Consider the following 25,147-nt stretch of genomic DNA (forward strand, 5'->3'; position numbering starts at 1 on the left):
CGGAGGATGAAGCTGGTCCAGCCTGGGACGGACCCCCGAGGACCCAGCTCCCAAACCACCCGGGAACCTGGATGATTTAACCCGGATCCGCTCCGCCGCGGCGCCGCGTCCGACTGGCTGAAGGAAGGACCGCTCCAGCAGCGGAGAGAGCTGGTTGTGGGCGTGGTTTCAGCAGCGGAGGCTGAACCTCTGGAAATCTGCTCCCGTCGTGACGTCACGATGGGAGCAGATTTTAATCGGCTCAAAAAAAACCACCTGACACTGGGGGACTCTGTCCGGCGGGGGTCAGAGAGCTTGCAGAAATTCATGGTATTTTGTCTCCCCTGTGCTGGCAGGGTGAGGGGAGACCACTTTATATATGTTAAAACAAGAAAAAACGTGTTTTTCATAATAGGTCCCCTTTAACTGTAGACCAGGCCCAGGGGTCCGTTTCACAAAGCAGGTTTAGTGAAAACTCGGAGTCTGTTAACCCTGAAATGAGGGAAACTCTGAGTTTTCCGTTTCACAAAGGGAGGTAACTCAAACCAGAGAAAGAGGAGTAACTCTAGCCTGTTTCACAAAGAGAGTTAACTTAAGCTCTCGGTCAGTTACCGTAGTAACAGACTCTCTGAATCTAACCTGGTCGGGACCAGGTTTATATCGTGAAACCTGGAGTTTTTCTGCGTCTCCGCCCTCTTTCAGAGCCGCACGCACATTTGATTTCCTCATTCATTCAGTCAGCAGGCGAGTTTTGGCGAAGTTCTGCCGTCTGTCATTAAAAACAGAGTCAGTATATATATTAGAAGTCCATTGTCACGAACATGGCATGTCCTTTTGATGAAGTCACAATTGATGAAGGTGCAGAATGATTGCGCAGAGAATTAAATATTCGTCGGGAGATGGTTATCAGACCGCGTAGTATATTACAGTACATAGTCTCATTACAGGCAAAGCAATATATGTTAATCCTTTATTTGTTATAATTTTGATGATTGAATTGTTTAATGATTTCATAATATATTCTAATTTTTTGAGATTTTTTATTTGGGGTTTTCATAAACTGTGAACCATAATCATCAAAATTGCTTATTTTCATGCGTACTATAAACTACTTGTACTTTTACTTTTGGTACTTGAGTATATTTTTTCACAAGATACTTTTGATACTTAAGTACATTTAATGTGAGCTACTTTAATACTTTTACTCAAGTAATTTTCTTATGGGTGACTAACTTTTACCAAAGTCTTTTTCAGTTATGGTATTTCTACTTTTACTTAGTTACTTTTTTCAAATACTTTATACACCTCTGTTGAAAACACCCTCAGCAAAATTAATGTTAGACTTACTGGGTTTATTTTTGCGATTTCAGCTTCAATGTAAACTTTAAATTCAGAACGTTTTCCCTGTTTTCTTCTTGAAGTATACAGAACTGTCTCAGAAAATTAGAAGATTGTGATTTTCTGTAATGCAAGTAAAAAAACAAAAATGTCATACATTCTGGTTTCATTACAAATCAACTAAAATATTATAAGCCTTTTATTATTTTAATATTGCTGATCCCGCGACCCGGGAACGGATAAGCGGAAGAAGATGAGTGAGTGAGTGAGTGAGTGAGTGAGTGAGTGAGTGAGTGAATATTGCTGATCATGGTTTACAGCTTAAGAAAACTCAAATATCCTATCTCAAAAAATTAGAATATTCTGGGAATCTTAATATTAAACTGTAAACCATAATCAGCAATATTAAAATAATAAAAGGCTTGCGATATTTCAGTTGATTTGTAATGAATCCAGAATGTATGACATTTTTGTTTTTTTAATTGCATTACAGAAAATAAAGAACTTTATCACAATATTCTAATTTTCTGAGTCCTGTAGTTAAGGTTGCTCGGGTGTTTAAGGCTGATTTATGGTCCGCGTTACACCAACGCAGATCCTACGGCGCACCGTAGGGTGCGCGTCGCCGCGTACCCTACGCCGTAGGCTACGCCGTCGATTCAACGCAGAACCATAAATCCTGCTTTACTCGACACCGCTCAAGTCCATCCTCCTGCGCTTCTCATTTGCTGGCCAGACTCGCGGGGGGAATGTGCAGGATTCCTGCAGACATGCGCGTTCCAGCCTCTCATTGAAAGTTTGGGGAAACTCCTGCGGGCTGTTTGTCCGTGCAGCCCCAGGATGATGGCCGTGGTGCTGGGCAGCCTGGCTGCGGGGCTGCTGGCTCTGCTGTTTCTGCTCCTCCAGCTGGCTCGGGCTCGTCCCTTCCTCTGGGCAGATCTGCGCTTCTACCTGAAACTGCAGCGGTACAAGCGGGCCGTGCAGGCTCGGGTGCGCCGGGGAAACTCCACATTCCTGCACTGCTTCCGCTCCAGGGCGCAGCAGAGTCCCGGGAAAGCCTTCCTGGTGTCCCGGGAGCGCAGCCTGACGTACGGGGACGTGGACCGCCGGAGCGAGCGCTTCGCCCGGGTGTTCGGAGCCGCCGCGCGGCTGCGCAGGGGCGACGTGGTGGCGCTGCTGATGAGCAACGAGCCCGACTTCGTGTGCGCCTGGTTCGGGCTGAGCAAGCTGGGCTGCACGGTGGCCTTCCTCAACAGCAACGGCCGAGCCCGGTCCCTGCGGCACTGCGTGCTCAGCTGCCGGGCCACGGCGCTGGTGGTGGGGCCAGGTACGACCCCACACCCCCCCCCCCCCGGCCCCGGGACAGGACAGGGTGTTTAGTTTAGTTTTTTACTTTATTGTTTTGCACAGATTTAAAGATATACAGGACTGTCTCAGAAAATTAGAATATTGTGATAAAGTTCTTTATTTTCTGTAATGCAATTTAAAAAAAACAAAAATGTCATACATTCTGGATTCATTCAATCAACTGAAATATTGCAAGGCTTTTATTATTTTAATATTGCTGATTATGGCTTACAGTTTAAGATTAAGATTCCCAGAATATTCTAATTTTTTGAGATAGGATATTTGAGTTTTCTTAAACTGTAAGCCATGATCAGCAATATTAAAATAATAAAAGGCTTGCAATATTTCAGTTGATTTGTAATTAATCCAGAATGTATGACATTTTTGTTTTTTTAATTGCATTACAGAAAATCACAATATTCTAATTTTCTGAGACAGTTCTGTACACTGCAAGAAGAAAACAGGGAAAACGTTGGGAATTTAAAGTTTACATTGAAAGTGAAATCGCAAAAATAAACCCAGTAAGTCTAACATTAATTTTGCTGAGGGTGTTTTCAACAGAGGTGTATAAAGTATTTGAAAAAAGTAACTAAGTAAAAGTAGAAATACCATAACTGAAAAAGACTTTGGTAAAAGTTAGTCACCCATAAGAAAATTACTTGAGTAAAAGTACTAAAGTAGCTCACATTAAATGTACTTAAGTATCAAAAGTATCTTGTGAAAAAATATACTCAAGTATCAAAAGTAAAAGTACAAGTAGTTTATAATACGCATGAAAAGAAGCAACACAACCAAAAATTATGCTTGTTTTTTTTTATTTCACTTTCAGGTGAAAGAAATGTGGTATAAAATACAGCAAAAAAGTAAACTGTCTTTCTTGCAAAATATAATTATTAGATTATTTTAATTTGTAACAAGCTGTAATTATGTATGTATATGGATGGATAGATGGATAGATAGGGTCTTAACAGAAAGTGAGGACTTAATCAATAAACAGTAAATCTGAGTACGCAGACAGAAACTCAGAATAAGGACCAGAGGGACAATATACCAGAAAAAAGAAATGTTCTCTCACGATTTCCATGCTGAGTGGGAAAAACTCTGATTCTCCAGGGATTTTCAGCCGAGGCTGGGCAATGTGACAGACTTGAATGACGACTAAATGATTCCTAAATACACAAATATTGCAATATAATTCAACCTGACGCTGTAATATCTAAGATGAGCAGAGCCGGACTGGCGACTGGTGGGCAGGTTTGTCTTCTTCACCAGCTTCCACTGAACCTCCTGTGTCTTCTTCTGCAGATTTGGTACCTTTGTTGGAGGAGGTGCTGACGGATCTGAAGGAGGACAATGTTGACTTGTGGGTGGTGGACCACACATCACCCTCCAAGGAGTTCAACTGCTTACTTGATAAGGTGGAAAACACGTCCGTAGAAACCTTGAGTGACATCCCCAAGGTGGACATCATGTCTACCTTCCTGTTGATCTTCACCTCGGGGACCACAGGTACCGTATCAGCCCCTGAACCACCAAGTCCTTTCACAGAAACCACGTCTAAAATCATCTGAATAAGTTGTTAGGAGGAAAGAAAAGGATTGTAGTAATATTGTGTTGTTCTTGGTATCAGGTGCAGTTAAAGTTTGGTCATGTGGGATGGTCATGTGACACATGTTTACAGCGCTGAAGCGTGGAGGGAGAACTTCCCTGACACACATTTACATTTTGAAACGTAAACAGACCGATGTGGCTGCTTCCTGTCAGATTTATAGATTTAAAGGGGACCTATTATGGCATCTAATGTCTTAAAAACAAGCTTTTGATTGTTTTTTCTAAATAAATTAGAAATTCAGCCTCTAAACCATGTCTTTATCTTCCCAGTCTCTAACCTCATTATCTATGCAGGATTCTGAGTGGGCGGGGCTTTGATAATGAGGCTCTGTGCTGATTGGCTGCCTGAATGACGTGTAGCAGGGGAGGACACAAAGCCTCGCTCTGGGCAGAAGAGCAGCGGCTCCGTACACTATTAAACCGTGTCCTAACTGCATGCGATGTGAGCGAGCGTCAGCGACAAAATCAATTCCATGTCTTTATTTTCTATTGGACTGTCCTAACTGGCTGCAGAGACGCAGCGTTTTGAGCTGAACATTTGTCGGACGCCCTGCTTCTATTTTCTTTCTGTCACTCGCGCCAGAGACGTTCTATAAACGAGACCCCCCACTACGGTTGTGTTTCCTGTATCTGTGTTTCCCCACTGCCCTTTAGGAGACCGGAAGTAGGTCCTGAGTCTATTGAGTCCTATGGGAAAAGTGAACGTGAGCACAGATTATTACCAATTCCTTCGCCCCATAGTAACCTAAGTAAATATGGGACCCATTTCTCAAAAGCCACAAACCTTCTGAACATTCTGACACCAACATGGCAATTTTCAGACCGACAGATTAAGAGAAAATGAACTTTGTTTGAGACCTGTCTCTGTCTGAGCAACGCACTCTCACGAGATTTGGCTCTCATAGCTAATAATATAATATAATATAATAATACATGGCTCTGCTCAGAGTTGTCGCTCACTGCAGAACTCGTTTTCCCATCGGATAAAATGAAGTTTAAAACTAAAATAAAACTTGCTTCTTTGCTTAATAATACTGTTATTGTTATTATTGAAGTCTTTTTGGAAGGGAAAAAAAATATTAGACTGATCCCATGATCAGTGACTGGGTGGGCGACCACGCCCACTTAGGAGACAGGAAGTGTATACCATTTCATACCATTGGCAGTAACGGTAATGCGCTATCTTCTGTAGAGTATCTTTGCTCGCGTTGAAAGCCGGTTGAAAGCGCTGTAGGAAACGGTCACGGATGAGGAACGGCTGATCCAGTTAGTTGAAATGAGAAGTTATCTCTATGATTCCTCCTCATTTCACTACAAAAACCTCAATAAATATGGCAGCTGCTGGAGGGAGATGGACAGAGAGACGATGTCACGCAGTGCTACGATAGTCGGACGCTCATGCAGTTACACGGTTTTATAGTTGTGGCCGTGGTTTGCATTTTGGTTACGTCACGACGGGAGCAGAATCTTATTGGCTCGTAGATCCACATCACACTGGACGGCTCATCCGGGCGGCTGTACAGACACTGCAGAATCTGGTTGTTTCCTCCTTCTCTGAGTTGGGAGGCTGAGGGGAGACCACTTTATATATGTTAAAGCAAGAGAAAACCTGTTTTTCAGAATAGGTCCCCTTTAAATGTCCCAGACGAGGCGACAAGTACGGTTTTGACTGAAGAAGAACTGTCAACATTTCAACCTTCCCTGCCAGGTCTGCCCAAGGCCGCCCGTGTGGGCCACCTGAAAGCCATCGGCAGCATGGCCCTCTTTGACCTGTGTGGAGCCACCTCTGATGACGTCTTCTACATCACTCTTCCTCTGTACCACATGTCTGCTTCCCTCTTAGCCATCGGAGGCTGCATACACCTCGGTAAGTTTCTGCCTCGCGCTGGCCGTGCAGGGAGAGGCAGCATTGACCTCTGCGGTGCAGGCCTTTTATTTGCATAGAAACAACAACTCATCTTTGATTCTCTGCGTTATTGCAACAAAGTCTGGTCGGTGGTTCTTTCTTTTGAAAAGACATTTGGAAAGAACTGTTGCCCTGCAGCAACCGAGGGATTGGAGCAGTGTCAGGCTGTCATTTAGCAGCAGAACATTTCAGCATCTCTACCATTTACTTTCCATAAAGTAACATTTTCATGGGTTGATGGTTCTGCAAGTCGTGTTTTCCGGTAGAGATCCTGAGACTCCTGCACATCCTGAAAGTTGGCCTTTTCATGTACAGTAGTTGCAGGCCACAAGGGAACGCCCCCATATTTAAGGGAAGTCTCACTCCCTCACATGCAAAGAGGAAAAGCTGAAACAAACCAGGGAAATCCCTCCCTGCTGCTTCAACACTGACTCTGGCTGTTTTTATCTTTGTCTTTGCATCCTCTCCACCTCTTCTCTGAATCACAGGCGCGACATGTGTGTTGAAGAAAAAGTTCTCTGCCAGTGGATTTTGGAAGGACTGCTTGAAGCATGACGTGACCGTGGTGCAGTACATCGGCGAGCTCTGCCGGTACCTGCTCAACCATCCCGTGGTGAGTCGGGTCTGTCTCTTCACAGACATACAGTCAGTCCGGAAAGTATTCAGAACGCTTCACTTTTCCCACATTCTTTTATGTTACAGCCCTATTGATAATAGGAATACATTCATTTTTTTTCTCAGAATTCTACACAAAATACCCCATAATGACAACATGAAAGAAGTTTTGTTATGATTTTTGTAAATTTATAAAAAATAAAAAACTATAAATATCACCTGTGCATAAGTATTCAGAACGTTTGCCATGAAGCTCAAAATTGAGCTCTGGTTCATTCTGTTTCCACTGATCTCTCTCAAGTTGTTTCTCCAGCTTAATGGGAGTCCACCTGTGGTGAATTCAGTTGATTGGACTTGATTTGGAAAGACACACACCTGTCTATATAAGCTCTCACAGTTGGCAGTGCATGTTGCAACACAAACCAAACATGAAGTCAAAAGAATTGTCTTCAGACCTCCGAAACAGGATTGTTTCGAGGCACAAATCTGGGGAAGGGTACAGAAAAATGTCTGCTGCTTTGAAGGTCCCAGTGAGCACTGTGGCCTGCATCATCCTTAAATGGAAGAAGTTTGGAACCACCAGGAATCTCCCTAGAGCTGGCCGCCCGCCTAAGCTGAGCAATCGGGGGAGAAGGGCCTTAGTCAGAGAGGTGACCAAGGACCCGACGGTCACTCTGTCAGAACTCCAGTGTTCCTCTGTGGAGAGAGGAGAAACTTCAAGAAGGACAACCATCTCTGCAGCAATCCACCAATCAGGCTTGTATGGTAGAGTGGCCAGGCGCAAGCCCCTCCTTACTAAAAAGCACATGGCAGCCCGACTGGAGTTTGCCAAAAGGCCCCTGGAAAAAAAATCCTCTGGTCTGATGAGACAAAGATTGAACTATTTGGCATGAATTCCACGTGTGGTGTTTGGAGGAGACCAGGCACCGCTCATCACCTGGAGAACACCATCCCTACAGTGAAGCATGGTGGTGGCAGCATCATGCTGTGGGGGTGTTTTTCATCAGCAGGACCTGGGCGACTAGTCAGGATTGAGGGAAAGATGAATGCAGCCATGTACAGAGACATCTTGGATGAAAACCTGATCCAGAGTGCTGTTGACCTCAGACTAGGACGACGCTTCATCTTTCAGCAGGACAACGACCCAAAGCACACAGCCAAAATATCAAAGGAGTGGCTTCAGAACAACCATGTCAATGTCCTTGAGTTTCCCAGCCAGAGCCCAGACCTGAATCCCATCCAACATCTCTGGCTGTACACCGACGCTCCCCATCCAACCTGATGGAGCTTGAGAGGGTCTGTAAGGAAGAATGGGCAAAACTGCCCAAGAATAGGTGTACCAAACTTGTAGCAACCTATTCAAAAAGACTTGAGGCTGTAATTGCTGCCAGAGGAGCTTCTACAAAGTATTAAGCAAACGTTATGAATACTTATGCTCATATGATTTCTAGTTATTTTTCTTTTTAATACATTTACAAAAGTCGCATCAAAACTTCTTTCATGTTGTCATTATGGGGTGTTTTGTGTAGAATTCTGAGAAAAAAAATGAATTTATTCCAATTATCAATAGGGCTGTAACATAAAAGAATGTGGGAAAAGTGAAGCGTTCTGAATACTTTCCGGACTGCCTGTAGTTCCTGTTGATTGAAGCGTTTCACACCGGAGGCGTTTGTAAGGCGTGCAGCTGCTTCACACGAGTGAAGGAAGCCGGAGTTGGTGGGTGTTCAGCTGCAGAGCATCCAGGACTGAGAGGAGAAGGAAAAGCCCAAAAAGGCACTGATTGTTAAATCTTATTTTTAGTGATGCACCGAAATGAAAATTTGTGGCCAAAACCGAAAATAATAATAAACACTTGGCCGAATACCGAATAATACTGAACAATGCTTCTTTGTAGTTTTTAATTTATTTTGCCAATTTTTTCACCATTGCATAAATCAAATAAATGTGCAGTGAAATACCCGTCAGTCACAATTTGTCTTACTTTACTTATTGTATTTTTTCTCATAATCCTTTTTCATTTTCTCCCGTTCAAATCCAGTTAATCGGGTCGTGGTGGGGCTGATCTCTGCAGTTTGAAGCCTTGTATAATAATTGTAAAAATCTGGGTTATTTTCTTGGAGGATCTGGTCATATCAGACAGTGAGTTTTCTCCACCACATCGGTAGTACGGTTCCTTTTCTCTGCTGTGCATCCCGTCACCGTCTCCATCACCAAGCCGTTTCCCAAATTCAGCTCAGCCTGGATCATTTCTCGTGTTTCTGCTTTTCCCCACATCCAAGTAATGATCTGACATGCTGACATGTTTGCTGCATTTAACACCACACGCTGTTCGCTGTTTGATTTCGTCATCACACGCCGTTATTAATTGTTCGTTTTTTTCCACTGAAAGTGTTTTTTTGCTATTTTCGGCCAAACAATTTCGGTTACCGAACATTCGGTGCATCACTACTTATTTTCTTGCTGAAAGTCTTTTTTTGTAACCAACTTCATTTTATTTGTGAATGTACGTCCATTTTTGTATTTCACATCCAAGCGGCTGGACGGTAAAGCTCTCGGCTCTGTGTAACGCCACGGTAACAATCCTTTTTTTTTTTTTTAATATATTTTTATCCAGATTTTTTCCCATTATATGTGGGTGCTCCTACCTAAGCTACAGTCCTGGGCATTGCTCCCTCTACCAACCCCGGGAGTTCCTGCACTGAGCTCAGGTCTCCTCGTTAACCTGAGGAGTGAGCAGCAGCAGCTTCTTTTCAGCAGACAGGGTGAGGTTTCTCCGGCCGGACGTAGCGCGTGGAAGGATCACGTTATTCCGGCCGGATCCTGGTTGGCCAGAGGGGGCATGTGTAGCCCAGGACTGCTGCATGTTTTTGTGAGGGTAGCTCACATTAGCTACCCAAGGGAACACGGGGAGAACATGCAAACTCCACACAGAAAGCCTTTCTCCAACCCCACCCAGGGTGTGGGTGCTGAAGTCATGGGGGAACTAACACGCACTTCAGCGCCCACAGCGTCCCCGGCGGGAATCGAACCCAGAACCTTCTTGCTGTGAGACGGCTGCACTACCAGCTGCACCACTGTGTACCGCGTTACCCCTCGGTAACAATTCTTTCTGGAAAACACATGTCTGGGTGGGCTGCATTGCTGTTCTGTTGGGGACAGGTCCAGACTGGAGCCAGACCAGTGCAGGACCCTCCTCTTCCTCAGCGGGGCCTCTATAGCATCTTCTCTGGTGGAAAAGTGCTTGGAGGTCCCTAGGAGACATTGGATGTTGAAGGCAGTTTTGTTGGCCTGTTTATCAGGGGCCCCACCACATCACCCCCTACAATCACAGGACCCCGGCCTCTGGACTCTGGATAGTCTGTTTCATCTTTGGTCCAGAGCACAAGGTTCCAATTTTTTCTGTAAAAGCTGTAAAGAACCAGTTTGTCTGTTTCCATCTCCGATGACTCAGAGTCCAGAGATGAGCCTCTACCTCCAAAGCCGTGTTTTTGTGATTGACGACAGTTTCCCGGACGTTTGGCCTTCTCACCTGCTTATATGAGCGACTGAAGATAGAAATCAGCCAGAGCCGTTTCCTTTATAGAGCTGCTCACATACGTTGTGTTTCAGAAACGTCTTCTATATTTTGTAGGTTTTGTACAAAAAAAAGAAAAGTGACCCAGTAATATGTGTTTTTTTTTTAATCCAAGGTTTTAATGTTCCTAATTTTGGGACCTGGAAAGAGCCTGGCGACATCTGTTCAGAGGTGGAAAAAGTACAAAAATATTGTACTTAAGTAAAAGTACAGATTTTCTGCTTGAAAATTACTTAAGTAAAAGTACCCATTAAGAACATTACTTAAGTAAAAGTATAAAAGTACCTCAAATTAAATATAATAAAGTACCAAAAGTACATGGTGTAAAATGTACTTAAAATTAAAAGTACAAAATTCTTTTCAAAAGGATTGCAAAGAAATGAAGTCCCAACATTGTCATGCTGTCGAAAGTGGCTTTATTCCAATAATTTGCTTACAACTCTAAATAATGGTGATATTATTCTGACCCCTTTAGTGTTTGTCTCCATTACCCCATTTTAATTTCTCCCTTTGCTCATCACTGCTGCTGTACCCCATTGGCCCCGCTGACACTGACAGTGACAGTGACTGACAGGTTAAGTTATTACATTAATCAAACCCATTTAAATCTTCATCCTCCGTTTCTGCATTCATCCAAGCCTGATCGCGCTGAGACCGGGAGAACTGATCAATGAGACCGGGAGAACTGATCAATGAGAACGGGAGAACTGATCAATGAGACCGGGAGAACTGATCAATGAGACCGGGAGAACTGGTCAATGAGACCGGGAGAACTGATCAATGAGACCGGGAGAACTGATCAATGAGACCGGGAGAACTGATCAATGAGACCTGGAGAACTGATCAATGAGACCGGGAGAACTGATCAATGAGACCGGGAGAACTGATCAATGAGACCTGGAGAACTGATCAATGAGACCGGGAGAACTGATCAATGAGACCGGGAGAACTGGTCAATGAGACCGGGAGAACTGATCAATGAGACCTGGAGAACTGATCAATGAGACCGGGAGAACTGATCAATGAGACCGGGAGAACTGATCAATGAGACCGGGAGAACTGGTGCGCGCTGCGACGGGCAGAGCCCGCAGCTCTCTGGCTGCTGAGCAGCCGAGTCATTTTCCATGCCGTGAAATGATGCCGGCTTTTGCAAAAGCCCGAACAACAGTCCAACCCAGCAGACACGTCAGCCCACGCATCTACAATCCTTCAACAGTAAACGGCGGAGCCCGCCGCCCGAGCTCGATACTTGTCGGTCCTTGACGCGACGGCGGTTCCTCCAGCCTTCCGGCCGCCTCTGCGGCGCAGATCCCCCAGGAGCTGAGGCTCCTTCTCGGTATGGAGGTCGAGTCGCCCCGTCCGTGCTGTTCTCACGGCAATAGCCTACATTTAATGTAAGACTTTAATTTGTAGCGAGTAACGACGTGTCCAATTTTAAAGGAACCGTCTGTAAGAAATGGCCAAAACTGGTACTGCAGTCACTTTCAAAATATTGTTGAGCGGCGTGTACCCTCCCCCTCCTCCCCCCGACCAGAGGTTGCCAGGTAGGCTGCAGAATGCAGCAGGAACGTAGGCTGCCATGGCTGCGATAATTAGAGCTGAGCTGGCAACCCGGATGCCGAAACAATACTGACTTGGTGATTGGGAGATAGGTGGAGGGTGGAGCTTCAGAAACAATACTGACTTGGTGATTGGGAGATAGGTGGAGGGTGGAGCTTCAGAAACAATACTGACTTGGTGATTGGGAGATAGGTGGAGGGTGGAGCTTCAGAAACAATACTGACTTGGGGATTGGGAGATAGGTGGAGGGTGGAGCTTCAGAAACAATACTGACTTGGTGATTGGGAGATAGGTGGAGGGTGGAGCTTCAGAAACAATACTGACTTGGTGATTGGGAGATAGGTGGAGGGTGGAGCTTCAGAAACAATACTGACTTGGTGATTGGGAGATAGGTGGAGGGTGGAGCTTCAGGACAAAACAAAAAATGACAACATAAACATCAGTTGAGGGCTGCAACTCCTCTTTTTAAACTGGAATATCCTGGCTTGAGTGCTGTTGTCAGTGACATAAGTATTTGAAATGAACATGATTTTTAAATGTCTGTTGACATATCGGGGTCATTTTATGATTCGTTTTATTATTGCTCTTACATACAGCTCCTTTAAATATAGCGGATTAAAAGTACGATTTTTTTCCTTGAAAATGTAACGAAGTAAAAGTAGAAGTACAGAAAAATAAAAGTATCAATAAAAGTACAAATTCTCAAAAATCTTAAGTACAGTAACGAAGTACTTGTACTTCGTTACTTGACACCACTGCATCTGTTATTGTCCTTATTGTGTATTTTATTCCCCAGGATTGGAAGATGGATGTCAAGTCTGTATCTGTTGAAGTGACAGATAAGGACAATTAAAAGAAGGGAAGTGTTGCTTTGAAACTGAGTTGAAGGTCCTTCCCTGCCTCCAGGTTCCGGAGGAGAAAGCTCACTGTGTCCGGCTGGCAGTCGGAAGTGGTCTCAGGTCGGATATCTGGAGGAAGTTTAAGGCGCGCTTTGGGATCAGTCACATCCGAGAGGGTTACGGCATGACGGAGACCAACGTGGGCTTCCTCAACTACACCGACGAGGTCGGGCCCATTGGACGTGCCAGCTACTTCAACAAGGTCAGCAGGGAAACCTTCACATACTGCACCCCAACCTCAGTTAGACAGTAACTTCAAGTCCAATGTATTTTGATTCTGTCCTCAGAGCCTCGTGTTGATGCGCTAAAGGGTCACATGAAGGTCAAACCTATCAGCACACCTTAGACAGGTGTGTTTGTTGGTGGTAAAGCCAGGCTTAACCAGCCAATAAGCCCCGGGACTGGGCAACTCTGCACCACCACAACTGTATGTGCACTGCAAAAACAGGAATATTTGTCTTATTTCTAGTTAAAATGTCTCATTTTTAGTCAAAAAATCTCATTACACTTAAAGCAGCATGTAACTTTTCCACCTTAATCTAATATTTCATCATCATCATTATGATGGTACATCAACTTCCAACAGGTTTAATGAACCTCTGTCATGGTCTGAGGGGTCTGTATCGCCTTCACTGGCACTATGTAACTTTGAGGAGCATGGTAGGAACCCTGCCACACTAAAAAACTACACATTTTTACGGCTTTGACTGATTTACGGCATACGTCACTTCCCCCTCCTTCCCGATTCGCCGAGACAAAAATGGGCTGGGCTTTGAGCGCAGAGCTCCGTAGAAGCTGGTAACCCGTTGCTGTGTTGTGGCTGCAGCAGCTCCACACAACAGATGTGGGGAAAAGATCGCTAATGGTTTACCTTTTCACCGCTTTCCTGCTCGGAGGCAGAACCACGGAGGCCGGCCAATTATCTGAGATAACAGAGTAAAAGAGTCGTCGGCTCGGTTGGATCGCGGCTGTAACGACCAAACATAACGTTCCCCAGTACCACAAACTAACACAGACGGGCGTCGCATCATTCATACGGGTTTTATTCCTCACTTCTCCAGCTAAATGCAGTTGCTGGCCAGCTCTCTGCAGTGCAATTAACCCCAATCTTCAGATAAAACTAGTTTGTTGAGGAAAAAATATTAACTCTTATTCGTAGCTGCAGAGGAAAAAAATAATCTCACGAGGAAAACAAAAATATTGCTCACGCCTCGGAGCCTCTTCAGCATAATATAGCAGTCAAAAAAAAGAAAAGAGAAGTAAGAGGGATACAAAACATGTACTGTATGTTGTACTATTATACAAATTTATTGAAACACATGGCGAGTAAAACATTTACCAAACCAGCTGCCAAACTCCTAAACAAGGTAGTAAGACGTGGGTTGTGCAGAACTGCGGCAGTAAATCCTTCTAAAGAGTGCAGCTCCGACCAGGAGCTCCACTCTTTAGTAGTGATCTCATATGGATCCAAACCGTTAATAATCATTATTTTCTACAGAACGATAAGAGTTCTGTAGACTCTTATCGTGAATGGAAAGATATTCTAATAGTATATAAAAAAGCCATTCGCAAAGCAAGAACAGCTTATTATTCAACGTTGATAGAGGATAACAAAAGTAACCCACGTTTTCTGTTCAGCACTGTAGCCAGGCTGACAAAGAGTCACAGCTCTGTTGAGCCGTGTATTCCTGCAGCTCTCAGTAGTGAAGACTTTATGAGCTTCTTTAACAGTAAAATCACGAGAATTAGAGAAGAAATCAACCAGCCGGTTGTGGGCGTTTCTTCAGCTTTAGCGACTTCCCTAGGCTCTGACTTGTCTCTAGACTGTTTTGATCCTATAGACCTCCCTGAGCTGACCTCACTCGTTAATAGAGCTAAGTCTACCACATGTATGTTAGACCCCATCCCGACTCGACTATTCAAAAATGTTTTTTCTCTTATTGGTGTGACAATACTGGACCAAATCAACCTATCCCTAAGCTTAGGATATGTACCACAGGTTTTCAAAGTGGCAGTAATTAAACCTTTACTTAAAAAACCTTCCCTTGACCCAGACACCTTAGCTAATTATAGGCCAATTTCTAACCTTCCATTTGTATCTAAAATTCTGGAAAAGGCAGTTTCAAGCCAGTTATGTGACTATTTGTATAGAAATGATCTGTTTGAAGTCTTTCAGTCAGGGTTCAGAATGCATCATAGCACAGAGACAGCACTGGTTCGAGTTACGAATGACCTTCTTATGGCCTCAGATAAGGGATTAGTGTCCATATTGGTTTTACTGGACCTCAGTGCTGCTTTTGACACTATAGATCATGGCATTTTACTGCACAGGTTAGAGCATGTTGTTGGGATTAAAGGGACAGCTCTATGTTGGTTTAAATCATATCTATCTGACAGGTTCCAGTTTGTTCATGTACATGAGGTTTCTTCAGAACAGTCGAGGGTCTGTTATGGTGTTCCGCAGGGTTCAGTGCTAGGGCCAGTCTTGTTCAGTTTATACATGCAGCCGTTGGGAAGTATAATCCAGAATCACGGCATACACTTTCATTGTTATGCTGATGATACGCAGCTCTACTTGTCTATGAAGCCGGATGAAACAGAACCGTTAGTTAAACTTCAGGCATGTCTTAGGGACATCAAGGACTGGATGTCCAGAAATTTCTTGCTTCTAAATTCAGATAAAACAGAGGTTATCATTCTTGGTCCAGAGCATCTTAGGAAGGGATTAGATGGTGTTGCGATGGCTTCCAGTGCAACTGTGAGAAACCTTGGTGTTATTTTCGATCAGGATTTGTCGTTTAAACCATATGTTAGTCAGGTTTGTAAAATAGCGTTTTTCCATCTCCGTAATATTGCAAAAATTAGGAAAATCCTCTCGCAGAGGGATGCAGAGAAACTAGTTCATGCGTTTGTATCTTCTAGACTGGATTACTGTAATGTGTTGTTAGCAGGATGTCCAAGTAATTTGCTGAATAGGCTCCAGCTGATCCAAAATGCAGCAGCACGAGTACTGACAGGAATTCGCAGGAGAGACCACGTCTCTCCAGTGTTAGCGTCGCTCCATTGGCTACCTGTAAAATTCAGAATTCAATTTAAAATTTTATTACTTGCATATAAAGCCCAAAACGGCTTAGCTCCGCAGTATTTACAAGATTTGATAGTACCTTATGTTCCTGGCCGAGCTCTCCGCTCCCAGGGTGCAGGTTTACTCGTAGTTCCTAGAGTATCTAAATGTAGATTTGGAGGGCGGGCGTTCTGCTATCAGGCACCATTACTTTGGAACCAACTTCCAATCTGGGTTAAGGAGGCTGACACCACCTCCACCTTTAAAACTAAACTTAAAACCTTTCTGTTTAGTAAAGTTTATAGTTAGTGTTTAGTAAACCTCTAGCTGGTGTTGGTAAATCTCTAGGTAGTGTAAACTTTAGTGTGTTAGAGTCAGTAGTCATAGTCGCAGCTATAGAACAAAACTATAATAGTTAGTCTCAAATATAGCTTCGCGGTAGATATGCTGCTATAGGCTTATGCTGCAGGGGGGCACCGACATGATCCGCTGGGCGGTGCCTCTCACCCTTCTTCTCCTCTCCTTTTCCCTGCCTCTCTTCTCCATTACCATTTTTATTTATTATAAATATCTCATAGCTATCATTTTTGTCCATTGTTCCTGTAGTTTCTTGTGCCGGCCCCCCTTTTTTCTCTTTTGTGTATGTTTGCAGGCCGGAGCCTCAGGAGCTGCGTTCTGGCCTGTGTTCCCGGCCCTCCCCCCCCTCTGGTCATCCCATTGCTTCTTCCACCTGCCTACGTGGATGTCTGCTGTTGCTGCTTCCGCCTGCCTGCACCCCCCCCCCCTCTGGTCATCCCGCTGCTGCTTCCACATGACTGTTGTGTGCTGCTGATGCCCCCCCCCCCCCCCCTCTGGTCATCCCGCTGCTGCTTCCACATGACTGTTGTGTGCTGCTGACGCCCCCCCCCCCCCCCCCCACCTCTGGTCATCCCGCTGCTGCTTCCACCTGCCTGCTGTGTGCTGTCGACGTCCCTGACTCCCCCAGTCTGGCCTTCGGCAGGAGGGTCCCCCCTTATGAGCCTGGTCCTGCTCAAGGTTTCTTCCCTCCTAAAGGGGAGTTTTTCCTTGCCACTGTTTGGCTTAAGGCTTTTCTCCCACTAAGGGAGTTTTTACCTGCCATTGTTTATATAATAATTGCTCGGGGGTTTATGTTTATGTTTATGTTTATGTTTATGTTCATGTTCTGGATCTCTGGAAAGCGTCTAGAGACAACATCTGTTGTATTAGACGCTATATAAATAAAATTGAATTGAATTGAATTGAATTATTTTCTCCATATACCGTTCCCTGGCTTCCTTGTTTAAGGTATCCCGGTAAATTCCAGTTCCTTTCCAGCAGTTTAACATCTTTTTTTTGCGTTCACTCGGTGAAACAGAAAAGTCCGTCCCGTCTTCATTCACTATCAAAACAAATGCAGCGACAGGGACAGGAGTTTTCCGGCAGTACGCGCTGGTGCTCATGGGAAATGAAGTGTTCTTTCTGGTAAAGCACTACCGCTTTTGTCCAAAAGATGCCGCCAAACTCAGAAAAGCTGAAAGTTACGTTGTGCTGCTTTAAAACAAGAGTCATTATCAGAAAAATAACTTTTTTGACAATTTTCACCTGTTTCAAGTAAATTTTCACTTGAAATAAGTAGAAAAATTAAGTAGAAAGAAAAAATAAGTAGAAAGATTTTTCTACTTATTTTAAGTGAAAATCTACTTGAAACAGGTGAAATTTGCAGTTTTTTCCAGTGATGAGTCTTGTTTTAAGTGTAATGAGATTTTTTTGACTAAAAATGAGACATTTTAACTAGAAATAAGACAAATATTCTTGTTAATATTTTGAGTTTTTGCAGTGTGTTGTTGAGGTTAGATTGTCCCGACACGAACAACAACCAAACAGCAGTCTGAGCTGCAGGTTCTGCTGGGAAAGCCCAAACAAAAGAGGCTCTTATACTTTCACCACATACAGAGGGGTTGTTTTCCAGAGGAAATAAAAGACTACAAACATTCACTTAGCCTATAATTTGTTTTTGATGGTTTACTGGGGGCTGTAACTCCTCAGTCAGACTGGACACCACCAAGTCAAAGTTACTGACGTTGCTCCTTTTACAGCTTTCTGCTGCTTTTGATCTGGTGAGATACGACCCAGCGACGTGTGAGCCGGTCCGAACCAACTGTGGAAGATGCATACGAGCACAAACAGGTACATAAGACATTGCTGTGGTCATCTTTCGGTACATCTGTAGAGAACATGCGCAGACTAAGTTATGCACCTCTGCTGGGCGCAGGCGAGCCAGGGATCCTGGTTTCTCCCCAGACTGGGATGAACCAGTTCCTGGGCTACGCTGGGAACAAGGTGCAGTCTGAGAAGAAGCTGCTCAGGGACGTCTTTGAAGCCGGGGACGTCTACTTCAGCACGGGAGACATCCTGCTCCGCGACCACAGGGACTTTCTGTACTTCCGGGACCGCATCGGAGACACGTTCAGGTAGCATTTCACATTCCGTATAATTAAAACTGCAACTGGGGGGGTTGGGGGGTGGGATGTTCCAACCATCAGCTGAGCTGCAGCTGCTTGTGGATGTATTTTAACTGCATCTAATTTCCCCTCCGCCAGGTGGAAAGGGGAGAACGTGTCCACCACAGAGGTGTCAGAGGTTGTGGGTCTTCTGGATTTCATCCAAGAGGCCAGCATCTACGGCGTCTCCATACCAGGTCTGTTGAGTTATGTCTATGATCTATAACAGAACTGGCGAAGTCAGGCAACCTGGTCTGATGTGCGAATGTCTTTCTGGTTTTGTCATAAAGTTGTGAGCTACGACTGTTAACGCCTTGTTACAGGGGTTTAGATGTATTCATCTGAATATCTCTACAAAAGAAAATACACACTTCAGCCAACTTATAACTTACACGGCTCAGTTTTAATATGAAACAGAATTCATTGTTTTTGGACATTAATCAGTGGGGTCTCTCCCAGTCTGGACCAGAAAAAGACATGTTTGTCGCTCCGCAGATGACTGTTCTGTTGACTCCTCGTGACTGGAGTCAAACATGGCAGGACAGAGTCTGTCCTCCTGCAGACGGTGTCTGAAAGGTGTTTAACTCGGGCTGAGCGTGTCTGCTGCGTACGTCCTTCCAGGTTCAGTGTTGTGCAAGTTCACGTTCATAGTTCACCATTTTCACTTTGAACTAGTTCAAATTCAGTTAATTTCAATATTTTTAGGTGAGAAGTACGAATGAAACACCCCCCTATCCTAAAACTGTTCACTGTATACAATCATGTCCTGGTGGCTTTTCAACTTCACTCAGAGGCTGTAAATCTCCAACATTGTAGTCCATTATCAGTGTTTCTACCTGTTGCAGGTAAATCAACCATGAAAGAGCAGCAGTGGGACTGGGGTCTTTCCTGATGACTTTGTTTGATTGTCAAGGACTTGCAGATATTTTCTCACACTGGACGGATGCTTTAACTCCACATGACGTTTACAATGTGAAGTTGACGAGGCAGACGCTCTGACTTGTTTTCTCAGCGCAGCTGGAAATAATTTGCACAGAAAGGTTATATTTTTACCGTCGGGTTCTTTGGGAGACGATGTGTAAAATTCCTGCAGATAATGATAGGGATCATCATCTATGTCTCGCTGCGTCTGCATCGTCTCTCTCTTCACTGGTCATGTAAAGATGCACCGGGCTCGGGCTGCCGTTGCCATGGAGCTGGTGCCCGTTGCTATGCTGGTGTGTGCACTGCATTGTGGGTAATGTAGTGTGAAGTCGTCGTCTCGTCGAATATTTTAAATGTGGTGAAATGTATTCCATAATAATTGGACCTAAACAGTGAAGCTTAAACTGAGCTTGAACAAATCCAAGTTCAAGTTCTTTATTTGCATGTATGTTGCGTGACCCTGCAAAGGATAAAAGCGAGTATAGATAATGGATGGATGGATGGATGGATGTTGCGTTCAGTTCAATGTTCTCAAAGAAATGAACGTGTTCAATGAACGTGTTCATTTGAACTCGTTCATGCACAACACTGTCCAGGTTACAGCAGAACAAGTTTCCCAGCACAGTTTCTTGCATTTACTTTCATGTCTTTGCAGACAGTGTTAACCCAAGTTAAAGGGGACCTATTATGAAAAACAGGTTTTCTCTGTCTTTAACATATATAAAGTGGTCTCCCCTCAGCCTGCCAACTCAGAGAAGGAGGAAAGCAACCAGATTCTGCAGTGTCTGTACAGCCGCCCGGATGATCCGTCCAGTGTGATGTGGATCTACGAGCCAATAAGATTCTGCTCCCGTTGTTACGTAACGACGGGAGAGATTTCCATAGTTTGGCCTCCGATGTGTGAAACCACTCCCACAACTAACTCCACCGGCCGGAGCTTCTGCCATTTTTTGGTAGCGGTGTATCGCGTCATTCAGGCAGCCAATCAGCACAGAGCCTCATTATCATAGCCCCGCCCACTCAGAATCCTGCATAGATAATGAGGTTAGAGAATGGGAAGATAAAGACATGGATCAGAGGCTGAATTTCTAATTTATTTAGCAAAAACAATCAAAAGCTTGTTTTTAAGACATTCAAGGCCTGTTTAAAATAGGTATTAGATGCCATAATAGGTCCCCTTTAAGTTTCATTTTATTTGTTAATGTGCATGCACCTTTTGCATATCAGGCTTGCAACATATTACACATAAACTTGATTCTGGTGGACAGGCAAGCTCCGCTTGATCAATAAATGTGTGATTAAAATCCTGGAAACCTTTTATGACCGAGACCAATGGGGATCATCCTGACCGTTATCAGCAGCCGGCCCAGACTCAGGATCAGTGTCCGAGGCAAAGCTCCTCAACTTCCGTGAGGGCTGCATTAACTCAGAAAACTGTCGTGGAAAAATGTATCAACACCTATGTATAATATGTTTGAACCACTAGGTGACCATCTGCACTGAAACTGAATGCATTTAGATTACCAGGAATAAAGAATTGAGAGATGATCCAGATTTCAGTAGATTTCATGTAAATGGGTCAGAACATACATAAGGCGTCTCAAAGTAGGAAATGACCCAGAACAAGGGATGAGTAAACATTACAATTCTGATAAACAGGTCATTGTGACACCAGAGCGACTCGTTCAGAGCAGAGAAGTCAAGTAACAAAGTACAAATACTTCGTTACCTTACTTAAGTAGAAATTTTGGTTATTTATACTTCACTGGAGTAATTATTTTTCAGACGACTTTTTACTTTTACTCCTTACATTTTCATGCAATTATCTGTACTTTTTACTCCTTACATTTTAAAAACAGCCTCGTTACTCTATTTCATTTGGGCCTTTAATAAAAACTATCCAGTTAAATTGCTCCATCCGGATAGAGTGAATTTGGTTGTGGTTGTTTCAGATGTTCTTGTCCAGTTTTGTTCTTACATCCGTTCCCTCAGATTCCTGCAACTAAACTTGGATGTACATTCCAATAAAGGTTAGGATAAATGATAACATGAACATGAAGTTTGACTTTTTGCACCATTACAATACTTATAGGCAACTAGTCATCATATCTCCTGCTCTCTGAAACACATGTTAATGCTCAATAGTACACATATATGCTTCTTTAATATATTTGCATTATACTAAGATACATTCATTTTCAATGGCTTTTGTCCTTAATGGCTTTTTTCCCCCTTACATTACTTTTACTTTTATACTTTAAGTAGTTTTGAAACCAGTACTTTTATACTTTTACTTGAGTAAAAAACTTGAGTTGATACTTCAACTTCTACAGGAGTATTTTTATACTCTAGTATCTATACTTCTACCTGAGTCATGAATGTGAATACTGAAGACACCTCTGGTTCAGAGACAAAATATTAGTCTGCACACTTTTTTTGAAAGCAAAAAAAGCTACAACAGTTATTCTGTACTGTTTCACCACTTTATACATGTTTTCAGGAAATAATGCCTGCAACTTTTCATCATTTGAGATCATCAGTATCAGAGCAGCTTTTAGGTGTTGTCAGAAGGAATGAAAACATTTAAAAGAGGTTTAAAAACTTCTTTTGGGGGGATGTTTTGCAGGCCTGAATCCCCAAAGTGCATGTATGATTACAAATGAAAGGAAGTTATCTTGCTCTCTCGGCCTGTGCTTTCCCTTCCGTGGCCTGAACTGCTGGATGTCCTGAATAACAATGAGCCAAGTGTCACGTAAGGCTTTTCTTCCCATCTGTGTGTGCAGGACACGAAGGCCGAGCAGGTATGGCTGCCGTTGTGATAAAGCAGGGCCTCACCTTGGATGGAAGGAAGCTCTACGATCATTTAGTGGAAACACTTCCTGCGTATGCCTGGCCCCGCTTCCTCAGGATACAAGTAAGCCACCCGGGTGTTTCTAAACTTCCAGACATTGTGAAGCGTGAGCTGAACTCGTTGATTTGCTTTGCTTTCAGACGTCTCTGGATGTGACGGAGACATTCAAGCAGCAGAAGCTGAAGCTGGTCCAGGAAGGCTTCGATCCTGACGTCGCTCCTGATCCTCTGTACTTCTTGGACGTCTCTCGGAAAGACTTGATTCTCCTCACAGCAGATCTGTATCAGGACATTGTGTCTGGAAAGACCCGTTTATGAAGTCTTCGGGAGGTTCCTGCAGGTTTTTAGACAGTATTTGTATCCTTGTGTTCATGTTGCCCATTAGTGTTGTATATGAATATGTGACCAGTTCAGCAGTGACGAGAACGGAAACATGTCCGTGTAAACCTGGTTCCTGCTCTCATAGACACCACTGAGACGTTCCGCCAATCACTATTCCACTTCTTCTCAAGATGTAGAAAAGATTGTACTTAACACCGTCCTGCAATTATCAAAGAAGCAGCTCCAGCTTTATTCATGAATCTTACTTCATATCCTCTGCAGGTGCGTTTGGTTGGAGTTACACCATCAACTAATGTACTAATGTAATGCTGGTTCTCTCAGGGGGGTGTCATTACTTTCTACTCAAGGAAATGAGTGGCTGTGTGTGTGTGTCGGGGGGGGGGGGTATTTTCAGGAGCAGCTATATTTTCAGTATAACGGTTGTTTGTTTCTGCAATCATATATTGAACTGATCTTCCGTCTAACTCAGAATGCACACTGACAAAGTCTCTGTGTTCAGCCGACTCTTCACTACGCAACATTTTTTCTGCACTTGTTAACAGTGATGACTGTAAATCAGGAGAGATCTAATAAGAAAGTTCTTACAAGTCTACTTTCTCACAACATGCCGTTGTTTAGTATTAACAATTCATTCTGGTTTCGTTGTGGTGGATGCAAACAGCAGAAAACATCCCTTTTCTACTTGTGAAACTTGAACAATGTGAATAAATATAGTTATCAGCTCATGAAAATGTTACATTTTAGGTCTCATCTACACCCATCAAGACCACCAACACTACGAAAGTCCTTCTCATATTTACATGATAGGTTTAACCCGATGTTTAAACTGGTTCTGCAAGCTTGATTGTCTCAGACTGTTGGACGTTAAAGGAACTGAACCAGTGATGCAGAAGCTTGTTAGTAAAATTCTGCAAAGTATTAGACAACGAATTTTCTAGCATTTGTATAACAAGTTTAACACTTTTTTTAAAAAGAAATATAGAAGTATTAGATCAGACACAATCATAAAGGAAAATATGTTACAAATTTGGCAATAATTTTCTAATGTCCTACAAAGTTCAGAGTTGAAGAGGAGACAAACAACATTCCAGAGATGAATTAGTCTCCAAATGTCTGCAGTGATTACTCATCTGAACATGTTCCAACAGTGAAGAGAATAATGTCTTTACTATAAACATTATTACTGTTTTTCTTTTTTTCAGGATTTAACTGTAATTGATTTTGTTTTTTTGTTTGTTTGTAGGTTTGTCAGTTTTACAGATTTTTTTTTTTCACATCTATGGTCAAATTAGAATTCCTTTATTAATTTATTATCAGATGTTTATTTGCTGGTTGAACTGGAATTAAAGATAGAATGTGTTAACACACTGGGTTGTGTGTGTGGGTCTTTGTGGATGGATACACCCTCACACACATAGCCACACAACTTTTTTTCACTGAACTTTATTTTTCACTTTAACAAAAACATGTCCATCTTCTCCAGACTAATCGTGACATCTGTTGCTGTTGTGAAGTGGTTTCCAAGCGTAAGGGGGAATGGAACTATCCACCAAAATCAGTTTTTAAACAAAATTAGGCAAGAAGCAAACAATATTGATGCAGAATTCTAAGTTGTAGTATAATATGTAAAAAAAAAAAAATAGGAAATGAATTGTTAACTGCATGTACTTTGTGTACATTACATCTGCATGGATATACAAACAAATACATAATAAAGTAGGTTTTGTTGTTTTATGTTTTGTCATTTGTGTAACTGTTTTGTCCCTCCTGTCATACGATACATGTCGCCTGTTCGGTCATTCAGTGTGATGTTGTGTTCAAGTTGCTTGGAATTTAGAATTTATCTACCGAAACTACTTAAATGGACCTCGGCTAGTGTGATGCACACATTAAAAAAGTTCAGGGCTCCCTTACTTTTCTTTTTGTTTCAATTTCAACAAAAAAGATCAGCTATACAGTTAACTTCAGTAAATAAATGAGCGACTAAGACCCACTTAGGCAGACTACTTTGTCTCACAACATAAAGACTTTAAGTTAACGAGGTCAGTTGGGAGAAGTAGAACTTGTACATACCGATTTCCAAGTTCTTACTGGGGGCAACTCTTACAGCGGTTTTATTTTCTAGTGCAGTGGAAAATATACATGTAAAAATTATGCAACGTATCATTGCTCTAGCTTTTCTGTCTGTGAAGAGGACAATACTTCGCAAGCCAAACTGCTTTCATAAATACAATTGGCTAAAGGACTTTTCGGATTTATTGTCAATGGAAAAGGCAACCTCAATCCTTAAAGACAATGAAAATGACCAATTTGCCCCATGGACTTGAATTAGAGAACACCTGAGAATAATAGAACCATAACATGACCTATTGTGTTGGTCACATGCTTTTTATTTTATTTTACTTATTTTTCTTTTAGAGCTGGACCTGAACTGACGCTAGAGGCTCCATCATCTCTAAAGTTTATCTCTACCAACCATTCCCCCCAACCCCCTTGTCTTTCTTTTTTTTGTGTTATTGTAATGTTTTTCTTCTTGTTATGTGAAATGTGGTGTTGTTAACCTCTTTTTTTGTCTTCATTTTGAAAAATAAAGATTATAAATTATAAAAAAAAAAAACAGTGGTTGTTTTATGTTTG

The 25,147-nt window shown here is 43.0% G+C and overlaps 1 protein-coding gene across 1 annotated transcript; it reads left to right on the top strand.

Moving 5' to 3' along the window:
• The first annotated feature begins 2,083 nt into the window (after window positions 1-2,083).
• LOC133455481 (long-chain fatty acid transport protein 6-like) lies at window positions 2,084-25,057 on the top strand. Its single transcript, XM_061734553.1, has 10 exons — window positions 2,084-2,644; window positions 3,970-4,173; window positions 5,984-6,142; window positions 6,670-6,794; window positions 12,837-13,031; window positions 17,990-18,080; window positions 18,166-18,364; window positions 18,494-18,591; window positions 22,102-22,232; window positions 22,310-25,057. The coding sequence occupies exons 1-10, from the start codon at window positions 2,158-2,160 to the stop codon at window positions 22,484-22,486; spliced, it is 1,866 nt and encodes a 621-aa protein (XP_061590537.1). The 5' UTR covers window positions 2,084-2,157; the 3' UTR covers window positions 22,487-25,057.
• Window positions 25,058-25,147: the final 90 nt, after the last annotated feature.

Source organism: Cololabis saira, chromosome 11 (genome assembly GCF_033807715.1).
Source record: "Cololabis saira isolate AMF1-May2022 chromosome 11, fColSai1.1, whole genome shotgun sequence".
NCBI classification, from domain to species: Eukaryota; Metazoa; Chordata; class Actinopteri; order Beloniformes; family Belonidae; genus Cololabis; species Cololabis saira.

Excerpts from the sequence above, each read along its gene's own strand:
- LOC133455481 (XM_061734553.1), top strand. The coding sequence starts at position 2,158 with ATGATGGCCGTGGTGCTGGGCAGCCTGGCTGCGGGGCTGCTGGCTCTG. Across the intron at positions 2,645-3,969 it reads GGCGCTGGTGGTGGGGCCAG|ATTTGGTACCTTTGTTGGAG; the intron begins GTACGACCCCAC and ends CTTCTTCTGCAG. Across the intron at positions 6,143-6,669 it reads CGGAGGCTGCATACACCTCG|GCGCGACATGTGTGTTGAAG; the intron begins GTAAGTTTCTGC and ends TCTGAATCACAG.